This window comes from Cariama cristata, unplaced genomic scaffold (genome assembly GCF_000690535.1).
Source record: "Cariama cristata isolate BGI_N322 unplaced genomic scaffold, ASM69053v1 scaffold7246, whole genome shotgun sequence".
Taxonomy (NCBI): Eukaryota; Metazoa; Chordata; class Aves; order Cariamiformes; family Cariamidae; genus Cariama; species Cariama cristata.
Window position 1 is genome coordinate 1 of NW_009621449.1, and position 13,168 is coordinate 13,168.

General features: G+C 37.1%; 1 protein-coding gene across 1 annotated transcript; it reads left to right on the forward strand.

The window, feature by feature from the left end:
* Positions 1–763: 763 nt before the first annotated feature.
* Positions 764–13,168, forward strand: DEPDC4 (DEP domain containing 4; the record flags this gene model as incomplete). The annotated part of the gene is made up of 8 exons (XM_009701961.1): positions 764–1,145; positions 1,992–2,143; positions 2,701–2,878; positions 5,210–5,436; positions 8,509–8,651; positions 8,868–8,993; positions 10,426–10,504; positions 12,951–13,168. Coding segments are annotated over 8 exons (1,505 nt in total), but the record flags the coding sequence as incomplete, so codon positions are not given.

Here is a 13,168-nt window from a genome sequence, read left to right on the forward strand (position 1 = left end):
CCTCTGGCTGTACTCCAGGAGTCGCGGTTAAGGGGGGAGCCGTTGCGAGGCCTGGGCGTGGAGCTGTGTCCAGGTGTCCGGAGCGAAAGGTTGGGGGCAGGCAGGTTTAATGTATTGCAAATACCGGTTTGTTGTCTGCTGAGCTGAGAGTGATACGTGGAGGAGAAACGGGACTGGAGGAGCATCTCCCCTAGGTGAGGCTGAGAGAGCTGGGACTGCTCAGCCTGGAGAAGAGAAGGCCCAGGGCGTTCTCATCCATGACTACGGGTACCTGAAGGGAGAGTGCAAAGAGGACGGAGACAGGCTCTTCTTGGTGGTGCCCAGAGAGGTTGTGGGCACTCCACCTTTGGAGATATTCAAAAGCTGCCTGTCTGGGCGTGGTTCTGGGTGGCCCTGCTTGAGCAGGGGAAGTTGGACCAGGTGAACCCCAGAGGTCCCTGCAAGCCTCAGCCATTCTGTGATTCTGTAATAAATTAATGTGTATGTGTGCATACATACAGTATGTGTAGTAATAACGGAAAAAAAACTTCCTTGCTTATTTTTAGTGTCTTTTTATTCTTGTCTGTTGACTCTACCCTGTGTGAGTCAACTTACAAGAAGGACTGATTTATTAAGTATTATCTTTCTCTGTCTTTGTAAAATTAAGCTGATTTCCAGAGTTGTTTTTTTTTTTAAATATAGCTAATTTCACAAAGTAAAAATATTTTTTAAAATGCTAAAGCTTTATAAACATTTGTAAAACTTTCATATAAATATTTTGCAGAGTCCGATGGTCCTTTTCAAGCAACTCAGCTGTGGAATAGTATTATTCATGCTCTTTACAGTCAGGTGGAAATCAAAAGACGTAGACAACATCTGAGAACACATAAAAACTGTTTCACCGGCTCAAATGCTGTTGATGTGGTACTGAGCCATCTTATGCAAAGCATGTACCTAAGCTGCCATGATATTTCTCGGCTGAAGGGAGTCCGTGTGTGCCAAGCATTGATGGATCACAAGGTGTTTGAGCCAGTTGGAGCAAAGCTTTACTTATTCAAGAATGAGAAAGAAACAGAGTTTGAAGACACAAACGCTAGTCTCTATAAATTTGTAAATAGCAGTCTTACTCCTCTTCTTCCAAGAAAGAATAAACACAATGAGAGCTTGTCTCCTGAGCAAATCTGCAAACAGAAGACAAAAAGGCATCCCAAGTGAGTTACTCTGAACTATTCTGATTTTTTTTTTTTTTAAAGTTAAGGTGGGTTAATTGTAGATGAAGTTATGTCTGTCTAACCCAGGTATTGGAGACTTGAAAACTACATGCCAGTTTTGAGAAATGTCATGTCTACATTGCAGATACTACCTAATATTTCTTGGTAATGTTAGACTGCTTTGATCTGCCCTTTGCTATTTAGAAGAGAGTCTGGCACAGTAGCATAGGCCTAGGAATCATTTTGTTTTGTAACAATTGTTACAATATGAATTTCACTGACAATCATCAAATGATTTTTAGAAACTCTGACATGATGGTTCACAGAAAATATACGGCTAGATGTTCTCAGGCTGTTTTCTGAAATTTGCTGTATTTTGGGTTATCTTTGAGCCTATGTAGAATTCAAGCAGTACACCCAATTCTCTTCACCTACATACATGCCTCCCTTTAATGAACCTCACTCAGCTGCTGCTCTGTATCACTGTGAGCTTCCTCTGTCACATCCCAATCACTTTAATGAGAAAGCAATTGTAATTGTGCTGAAATCTGAGAATTAGCGTGAATGAGCTACTTGCTGGAAGCTGGTAAAAGAAATGGAACTAATAAACAGTATTTGGAATCAATATCCTTGCCCTTTCCACAAAGCAGATGTGGATGATTCGTTTTCTAGCAGCAGGGTAGACCTCAGATACAATGAAGCCCTAAAGTCCTGATTAACAGCAATTTAGGAAGTGACAGAAAGATAAATGTGTCCGGATTGTATTTGTTATACATCTAATTTTTTTTTTCCCGTAAGCAGAACAAAGTGTGAAACAACACTTTCAAACCCCTTAGCATTAGAAGCAGCTGATAAAAAGAGGGTAGAGGAGCTTCTTCAATCAATAAATGTTCATGCTTCTTTACCTCCAAAGGTCATGGTTAATGAAGCAACTCGTCTGCTTTCAAAAAGAGGTGAGGACTGAATTTTTCTTTTTAAAACTTGATTGTTCTTCACTCTATCTATTTGGAGTACCTCATTTCTTGAAACGCTGCCCTTCAGAGCCCTAAATTTAATATGTCACTAAAGACAAAATAGCTAAATGAGTGCTAAACGGGTAAATGCTCATAGTAAACTGAAGGAAACAAAACAGGATTAAGTTTTTGCAGGATGGTGCTATTCTATTTATGCAAATACCACTTCAGAAGAAAATAGATGTACTTAATCTTAAAACCTGTATTATACAATTCCTTTGCTATTCACTTGCATTTTCTTGTACATATTACTAATTAGAGTAGGTTATTACTAATTCTAATATGATGGGGGAGACAGATGTTCTTTTTAAAGCCTTCTTTCTTAGCATTCCTATTTTGATCCCTTCTTCCCCAACACAGAAACTTCACACTATGTGGTTACCTTGTTTTCTTTGAACACTCAAAATATTCTTGAGTGAAAACAAAGGTTAGTGTTTTATATAAGATCTTATTTCTGAGGATGTTTTTTTGTTTCTTTATGGCATCAGTAATAGAAGATGTCTGGAAACAGCAAACTCTGCTACGACTGCTACAGTTAATTGATATTCCACTTCTAGAAGACATCTTGGTGTCTTCAGTGAAGACAAAACCGGACTGTTTTGGCAAAGAAGATGACCTGATTATCTCAAATACTTTCCTGGACAGAGAGGTTACATGTAGCTTAAACTTGCCTGAGTAAGTTATACCTCTATAAAATGGATTTGTTAGTAAATGCTTTATTTTACTCAAAGATTTGTGTTAAGTGAACAAAATAGACATCGTTACACTTGTATACTTGTAGACAGGGCTGGCATTAATGTACTTTCCTTTGTTGATTTATTTTCAGAAGTAGTAAGGAAATTCACAAAAAGTATATGTTTAGGATTGGATATTTGATGATTTTAAGTATACATTAAAACTTTAACCTCAAGTGTCAAACACTCCTAGTTTCTAGACCAGACACTTCACTCTTTGGTCTCTAAAACAGATATTAGAAAGTGAAAAAACTTATTCTGAGGCTTTTTGTTTGTTTGTCACAGTTCATGGTGATAGTGCTGTGAAGATATAAAGTCAATAAAGCATCTATTGTTAGCAACAGAAAAGGAGAAGCTAAGCTGTAGCACTGCAGAATGCTTATATCATGAGAACGTAAAAGTGAAAGTGGCTGCATGTCATCAGTGCTTTTTTCCTTAAATGTTCTCTTATTTTTGTAGTGTTCCTGTTGATTGCGCTTGGGCTGATCTCTGTCTTAACATGTACTTTTAATGAATATGTCAAGGCATGTCTCCTTGTGTGTATGTCTTAGTAATGCTTATTTCTGACAAATCAATACAATTATTATCTGTTTGTGAGATAGAGTCTCTTTAGGTACACAGATTGACCTCAGTCTTACAGTTTTTATGTATTCTTGCTTTAGGGAGCAAAAATGTATTTTTACATATATTTAGAGTTTTATATAAGCTAATGAAACTCCTGGTTCCAAACTAGGTTTATTGCTGGATAGCATCTTAACTCCATGGGTTTTTCCTCCCAGAATGCCTTAATGAACACTGTTTCTTTTGAGCTTTGTACTTCTGTTGTAATTGATTCTTGGGTGATTGGTGGGTTTGTCTCTTAAAATATCTCATGTGTGGTTCTTACTCTGTACTATTCTGTGTTGTGTCTCTAATATATCAGATAATATTGCTAATATATCAGGTGAGTGTTAAGAAAATTAAATGCTTGCTTTATTACTTTATTCTACAATTACTTAAGTAGGGGACTGGAGTAGCATTTTTATAGATGGTATATTATTTAGGTCTGGCTTATAGCATACCTGAGAAATGGAAAATTCCCAGTATGAAGAATAGCCACCAGTATTACAAATAGTTGTGCCATTAATTGCCCCCAATGTGAAGGCAGGGGAGTAAACATAATTTATATTTCACATTTTCTGTCTTCAGTTTTCAAATAGTGTCATGTTATGCTTGAAATAATTGAATATCTGCTCTCCATGTAGGTACTTAAAAACTGTAATCAAATCCTGCTTGCAGTGATTGCACTGCTCATGGGATCATAACTTACAGGAGGTCATGATCCTATTTCTACTCTACTGTATTACCCCATTTATGCATCCAAGAGTTATACAATCCTTGTTGGCCGCAGCAGTTCTAACAAAAGTTCATGTTTATCTAGCTGTCCAGCAACAAGTTCAAAATCTTTGTTTCTGCTTTCTATGATAAAAATAATATTCTGTGGATCTTAAATAATATTTGCATCTTCTCACAAGTTATTGATTTAGTTCAAATTATTTTATATCCAGAGACTCACATAAAAGTAATTCTCCCTCTGCCCCCCCCCCGTTCTATAATTTTAGATTTCTTCTGTATAAAATGGTTGAGTTAGTGACTTTTTCCCCTGACCTTCCAGCCTCTTTGAACAATAAGTTTTCTACCTGAATTTTAGGTTCTCCTTGCATTTTTCTCTGCCTAGTTAAGTCATACAGGCAACAAATGCTTAAGAAAACTCAAACCTTTATAGTAGGTCATATAATAAACTGCTTCCACAGTCTTCTGGGATTTAAACTATTTTTATTTTTCTCTATTTTCAAAGTAATTGTCTTGTTTCTCTTCTGAAGATCCAGTCCCTTGCTTTTTCACCCTGGGTAGCCCTAGTGGACTTTCATTGTGTTGGAGTAATAGTGGGGTCGTGAGTGGTGTTTGGTTTTAAATACTAGCTGCATCAGGCAAGTGTCCTGGGGTCAGTGACAGTCTGGCATGATTGCAGCTTGTTTTGATCTGGGTGTACCTCGGGTGTGTTGCCTGTAGCATAGGAAAACCATGGATGTTGCTTATTTTGAGCAGGTCCTTAAACTACTATAGTGAAATAAGTTACATAAACTGCTTAATAAGCAACAAGTTTAATGCTGTGGTTCAAATACGTGATTATACCTGCATGGTTATTTCTATCTAATTTTCTTTAAAGGATTAAATAAGAATAGGCAGAGCATTTTACAGTAAGCACTAAAACTAACTTTTCCTTCTACAGGCTTGACAAATGGCTCTATGCTGCAGTTGAATGCTTGGAGTATTTCCCAGACCAATTCATAGTGATGGTTAGCCAGCAGTTACCTCAAGGCACTAACAAACCCAGCAGTCTGAATACATACAAGAAGATTCTTTTTGACATTATAATAAAGTACTATAGTCAAAAGAAGGACTCACTTCTTGGCACTCAGGATCTCGCTATTCATTCAGGAATTATAGCACTTATAGGTAAGACCAACCTGGAACAAAAAACACAAGTGAAAGCTGTATAAAGGATGTAACTTGCTAAGTGTTAATTGACTGAATCATAACACCATTTGCAATGCTATTGCAGGTGCACTTCAATTTTTAGGTTGGAAGGGAACACTCGAGGTCGCTAGTCAGAACCTCTGCTCAAGGCAAGGACATATTTCAAAGTTAGATCAAGTTGCTTAGGGCCTAGTCCAGCTGGCTTTTGAAAAACTGTAAGGACAGAGATTCATCAACCTCTGTGGGCAACCTGTTTCAATACATAACTACTCTTGTGAAAATTTCTTACCGCCAGTCAGAATTTCCCTTATTGCTACTTGTGACTGATAACATAAAAGTAAAATCATTGCTATGAAGTTTTCTTGTTTAATGGAATCACAGAATCAGTTTGGTTGGAAGAGACCTCCGGGATCATTGAGTCCAGCCCTTGCGCTAACACCCCCATGTCAACTAGACCATGGCACTAAGTGCCACCTCCAGTCTTCTCTTCAACACCTCCAGGGATGGTGACTCCACCACCTCCCTGGGCAGCCCATTCCAATGCCTAACGACCCTTTCTGTGAAGAAATGCCTCCTCATTTCTAGCCTGAACTTCCCCTGGTGCAGTTTGAGACTATAAACCAGAGACTATTAACCAGAATAAGGTTTTGCAAGTTCTGGACTTAGGGCTTTTTTAGTAATAGAAGTTATTTAAAATTATAAAAGGGGTTGTTGAGATTGTGATTCAGGCTGTGATCCCCCTCAAAAAAACTCCCTACATATGGTCACAAGTAAAACAGAAGGGTTTAATTTAAATACAAGTTCAACATTAGTCCTACCCTAAATAGGCCCTGTTACTACTTCAGTTCTATAGAGTTTACAGGAGTGTTATCAAAAGTTTCAGTTTATAGAAAACTATGACAAGCTTACTGGCATAGGAGCATAGTTGGCCTGTGTAAAAGTTGGAGCAGAGTGGTGAATCCTGTGGCCAAAACCTCATGAAAATACAAAAGGCAATATTTTTATCAGTATTTTGCTAAGGAGAGAAAAAAAAATCAAATTATAATAGAAGTCATGAAAGGGAAACTATTGCAAAATTACATAACCCATCCACAAAAAAAGAAGAATGCTAATTTGAAATAACTGACTTAGCTACTGGTAAGTTCTGCTAAATCTTCACTTAAATTAAAGAGGTGATAGTTCATATATGCACTTTAAATACAAAACTGATACAAACCAATATTATAGAATATTACTAAATTAGAGAATCAAAACAGCCAAATCTGTAGGCAAGGGAAAAGACAGTGTCATAATTCTGCTGAATTACTGTAATGCTTTAGTTGCCTGTAGGTCTTTTCCTTATTAAGTATCTGCTTGATCTAAACTGCATGACCCGTGAATGTCTAGGGCTGTTCTGCTTTATTATTCTTGCTTTAATATTGTCATCTTTCCAACTTGAGTGAGGCTATCTCGCAAGCAGTTCCTAATGCATTGTTTCTTTTTGATGAAGTGGTAGCCATAATTTTATCATTAGGAAATTATTCTCTGTTTGAATATATTAGTTTGTGTCCTAGTTCATACTATATCACTGTTAGGAGATTGTGCTTAACTATTTTACAACCATTTTTCCCTTTCAGTTCCATGGAATAGATTATGGTCATTAGTGCATAACAACTTGGATTCTAATAATTTTCAAGTAGAATCCAGCACGGTTAATCTTACTTTGATAAAGTGCTGTTGTTCTGACTCTAGTACAAGAGAGCTCAAACTAGCTATGAATATCTACATATTTAAAACACTTTCAAAATTAATTTGGGAACTGCTGCAGCTAGCTAAAGCACAACTCCATTTTGTTATCAATGTATATATGGTTATAACTGCATTTTCCTCAGTTTTTAAACAGTTCGATTTAAGGTGGCTGATAATACAGAACTGTTGTGAAGGCAAATGTTGCTGTGCTTGGTGCCTTTAAAATAAACAGATGTAGAGTACTCTACTTGCGTTACAGATGAATGCAGTTGGTCAAACCAATCCATGTGGTTTATCGAACCTTTTTACATTGGAACTTTTTCTTTTCTTCTCCCTGCCGCCCACCCCCCCCCCAGTCTTTTAAAGTGGCTCAGTAAGGCTTTAATCACAGATCAGAGAAACTTTTAAACTTTTCTCTAGAAATGATATAACTTCCTGTCTTCATATCTACACTTTTACCTGTCTTGATCGTGTCCTTTGGCAATTCTCTTTCCTGTCTTTTTTTTTCTGTCTGCCCTCCTTTTGGAAAAGGGTCACTTACTTACTTTTTTGGTGTTGTTTTTAAACGAAGACAGTTTCAAATGGCTTGTGGTACACCCCTGAAAGTCCTGGATTATTTCTTGTAAAATACAACCTCTGTCCCAGTAACAGGACAGAGGCCAGGAAATCATATGTAGGTTCTATTACTGTATCTGGCCTCATCTTGCCTTAAGAAAGTTACTTGACTTTTTGATAGTTCCTCACTTTCAAAGTGAAGATAACTAGAATTATCATCTAAAGGGATTTTTATTGGAGATTATTTCCATCTTATCACATTTCCTTGAGAAACTCATAACCTAATGGCTTAAAAGGGACAGAGGGGGAATGACCAAACAACAACAAAAAAAATGAAAAACCCCAAACAAACAAAAAACCCCAAACCAACACCAAAACCCCCCCAACAATCCTCAAAGCAATGAGAAAGTTAGAATTGTTCAGCTCACTAATTACTTTGAGATGAATCTTGGAATATAATGCAAAGATGTGTAAATGCAAATACATCACTTCAGTGTTTGCACATGGTACACAGAACATAATAATGTCCTGTATATATTGTTCAAGCACATCTGTTCCCTGACTAGCTGTGGGACAATGGCTTTAAGCTTTTAGTGATTAAATGCTGTTATTGAGTCTTGTCAAAAGGTTTTAAAATCACTGAGATAACCTGCTTTGTTTGGAGGGAAACACCCCCCAAAAAATTCTATTAATATTGGGATTTAAAGATGTATTCTTGACTCTCAAAATGAACAGTTGCACAGGATACACTGTTTTACTCCATTGCAGAAAAAGGAAAAACAAATCAAGCTCTAGAGGCATCACAACTTTATTTAAAATTATTAGCACCAAGCGTCCGAGAAGAACTACATAGACTCCTGACATTCGTAGTCATTGCATCAGAATCTGAGGGCTACAAATTACAGAAACAAGTAAGTATCTGTTACATTTAGTGTGGGAAATAGCACATTCCTATAGTAAAGCTAACTTCTTTTGGTCCAAAGTTAGAAGTATTCTATTTGTTGCCTTCCAATGCGATTTGTTTAAAAACAAATATGTTCTTCCCACTGATCGCATCCTGTTATACTTAGTCTTTGCTAACACATTGCAAGTAATCTAATGCCAGATCTGGGTGATTCTTTTTCTAGTTTGAGAACAGATCAGTGATCATCAAGACTTGCACAAAGTTCATCTTACAAAATAAGACATTGTCAAAACCACAGGCAGAACTGCTGACTCAGTTTCTGATGGACAATCACTCCGAGCTCTTCAAGGTAGCATTTTCCTTACCTCATTGGCTTTGTCATTTTAAATGTTAAATGCCATGAAGTGCCTTTTTGGAGGTCACAGGTCTGAGCAGCAGGGTTTAATGTTCTATCTGTTGCAGTTTAGTGTTGCAGTCAAGCAGAGTGAGAAGCTATTTCAGGCTTTGGAGGACAGCTTTTTGTGAGCTTTGCAATCCTTTATATTTAATATCTTCTCTCTTTATTTGCATCATTTGTATTAAGAAAATATGAAAATATTAAGAAATTTTTATAGAGGCCTTTTGGCACTGTGTTTCTGATGGCTGCCTGCCAAATTTTTAGGCTTCTTAGTGTCTTCCTTCTTCAGAAGTCAGCTGACATACTCTGAGTGATATATAAGATAGCATGCTCTGGTGCTCCAGCATACACGTTCATCTTTGGCCACTCTAAGAGTTCCTTTAGTATTTTGAAATGTTAACTTCTAAATTAAAGAAAATAAATAGAACCACAAAATGAAATGGCCTTTCTATTTAACTTGATCAGTTATGTAAATACAGACATATTTTATAGTTTATTTATATTCCATCATATTGTCATACATGTGCAAAGATGCAACCTTCCTAGACCCTATATTGACTTGCTGAATTCAACCAGTGCATTACAGTTGTGATGCTTCTCTGTTTTCCTCAATTATAAAATTCCTCATTAAAACATTCAACTGAATAGAGATGAACTAAATATCTCAGCTGTTATAAGATAACTGTAAAATGTTGTAGACTTTTATTGTCCAGTTAAAATAAGCCTCACAGAAACACTGATTTGGTTTCAGTAAACTACTGGCTTTCATTCTTATACAACACATTCATTTCCACTTCTGACCTCAGCTGAAGAGACATGGGAGATTTTTATTTTTTTTTAAATTAGCTCCAATTTAACTTGAAAGTATCACATGGTTAGTGTGAGTTTTGTATGTGTTAATATACAGCCAAAACTTTTTTTTTTTGTATTAAGAGTTCTGACGTAAGGGTTAGGGCTCTGATTCATGGCTGGAGATGCAGCTAGATCTGAAAAATTAAGTGCCCGCTGCTTCGTAGCAGTGACAGCAGAGTGGATGGTGGCTTGCTCTTTCACAGCTGCAGTTGACAGCCTTGTGTATTATATAAGCTGAAATCAGCTTAAGGTCTACACTATGGGTTTTGCCGCAGTTCAGTGGAACACAACATCTAGAACATCTTGCTTCCTACTTCTTTGGCCAGAAATATGAGAAATGAACATAGGTATTTCAGTAAAGCTATGTGGTTTAGTGCAATTCTGTGAGAGACTTTGAATGTGTACCTAAATAAAGGTAGGCATAGATTCTTCTGCAGTTAATTATGGTTTTTAAATTGATCATCTGAAAGCTTTAGATTCTCAGAATACATAGGTATTGCTTTTGTAATTTCTTCATTGGTTGTATTTTCAGACTCCTTTAACTCTTCTGGAACTAACTAGTAGGAAACTTGAGAGTTTGCTAGAAGGACAAGATCCAGATATCAATTCAGGTAGATGATACACATTTTTATATAAACCATTCTATACAAATTGGTTTATCATCAGTTGACTATAATTTTGCATATATTCTTTTCCTTTATTAGAAGTGAAGCATTAAAGTGATTAGTGGCTAATTTGCTAAATAACGAAATTATCTTTTATAAGCAAAACACTGATCTCTGAATATTAGAGAATAAGGATTCTATTAATTATCTAGTTTGAACACATTACAGATTTTTTTACCAAATAATTACTTCTGGAGAAATTAGTGCAAAATATGCTTCTTGAAGTGACTTGCTTGTTTGGTTTGTAAATTTGAAGTGATTTTATATTTAGGAATGGCATTCTTACATTTCTGTCGCAAGACACCTAAAAATTCTCAGAGCGCTTAGTAGTTTGAGGTTCTGATAGACGTCTTGAGCACAGTCCTTGATTGCTTAGTGTTTTGAAGAACTCCTTTCCTGGGTAAGCACAAAGTTTATTAAGGGCTTAAGACTTACAGAAGGGTAGTATAGCCTAAAAGGAAGGCATTTGACGCTTGATGTGTATGTGGGCTTAGTGTTTGCCAGTTCGTTTCTTTTAGGAGCTAACATTACATCTGGCCGTGCTGCCAAAAATGTCTTTCAGCACTGTGATTAAAAGGATTGGCTTAAATAATTGAGTTTCTCTCTGACTCTTTACCTTCTTCCTTTTGACTTCTGTGTTGCCAGTGCATTATGTGCTTTAACATTGAAGAGAAACCATTAGGGAATTGAGTGACACTGTAAGTTATTGTCCTGTTTAATACTGTACTTTTCAGGCAGCTGCTGTATTAAATAGTTTTGGTACAGAATCCTTTACCATCTGTGTTGGGTTCTGGAATGTGTCCAAACTGCTTCTGGTTCAGGATTCTGAGTATTGCATATTATGTAGCCAAAGAATACAAAGATGAGCAACAGAGGAATGAGTTGCCTGTCTGCAGTACTCTTGGAACCTGTGTGACTTCCATCAGCACATTGAACAGACAACTAAAGTACAAACCCCATACTAAATTCGCCCTACTACGATTTGGAGTTTCATTCTGTAAATGCATATAGCTTCCATCTACTTGTTGAAATAGCTAGTTTTATCTGATTGTAAGATCTCCAGCATGGCACATTCCTGTTTTCCTATGTGCTTCATATTCTGGTGTCATTTTCCCTTTTCTCATGGAGGAGACAGAAGGAGAAAATCTTTCCTGGGAGCTACTGAGCATTCTTGGCTGGTGAACTTCTGAAGTGCAGGTGGGAGCAGGAGGGAAGGCAGGAGGACCCTGAAGAGAAAAGGAGTCTGTCTAATCCAGGAGGATAATCCTTAGGTCTGCTGGAAATACAAACCACTAAAAACACTGAGGGAACTCTGGGGTTGGTTTTAATCTAGTAAGCCTCTTGAAACCACTAGACTAAAGGATCCACCCTGAAATTTTAAGAGTTAATCTCTTTGCCATAAGTTGTTAAGCTTTCCCTTTTGAAAGAGCTATCTTTTCTTGATCTGACTCTACTAAACCATAGAAAGTATTTCACATTTGGTGTTTCATAGACTCATTGTAAAACAAGGGAAGGACAGGTCCATGTGGAAAATTCTGGCACCTCAGGTTATTACCACTCTCTCTGTGAAGCGTTAAGAAGATGGTGTTTGTATAGAAGGAATAGTAAGATTATTTTTTTTTCCCTTTAAGCAATTGACACTTGTTCAGCTAACTTGTTCTCTAATATGTATAGGAGGAAAAATTGTGGAGTAGCTGAATGCCAGTCTTTCCTCAGGCCAGAACTCGCCTGCCCAATGATGGGACTCCAGTCCTTGCAGTGCAGTACTCTACTGCATAGGTTCACAGCCTTTCAGTAGCTAATTCATGCTTGAGTTGCGTATCTCTCGGGATCTGGTTCCTTGGTCTACCATCACCCTGAACTGCTGCCTGTTACACCACCTCTGCTTCTGGTGCCCAAACCGTGCTGAGCTGTGTAGTCACCTAAAAGTTCCTCAATTCAATTCCTGATTTCAGGGGTGTGGTTCGGAGGCAACTGTTTCTCCAAAGTATTTATTCCCTTGCATTATGTACTGGGGCTTGCTATAGGTCTGATTCATGATCCATTGATTCCCTGTGCATGACAACTGCAAGGTGCCATTCTTCTTGAGATGCATTCTTCATTACGGTTTCTGTTTGCAAAAACTGTATTGCCTCTTTGTCTTGCAAGCCTGTTTGCAATACAAAATCATCTGTGATATTGCACTTGTAACTGCTTTTCAATTTTATTTTTGTAATTAATGTTTAGATATTCAACCGTACTCGGTGAAGGGCTATATGTTTCATTGTTTGTAGAGAACTGTAATCGCATCTGAACTGGAATATCAGTATACCTATGTTTCTGATCATATTTTTTTAATCAGGCTCTTACATGATGCATTGAACTTAATCTGAACCTCTGATTTCTTACAAAGGCTTCACCTTCTGTCAGCGCATGACAACTAAAGAATATGAAGATCAAAAACAACAAACAAATCGGTATCTTCTCGCATTGGTTCAGGAGATGGACAATGACCCCACTATTCCTTTGAAGCAGAAGAAGAAATTAATTAAAGAATTTCGAAAATACCATTCTCTTATCTATTGTAGTGGTTGTAAAACTACATGTGAATTTTGTACTCTAAATGGTTAG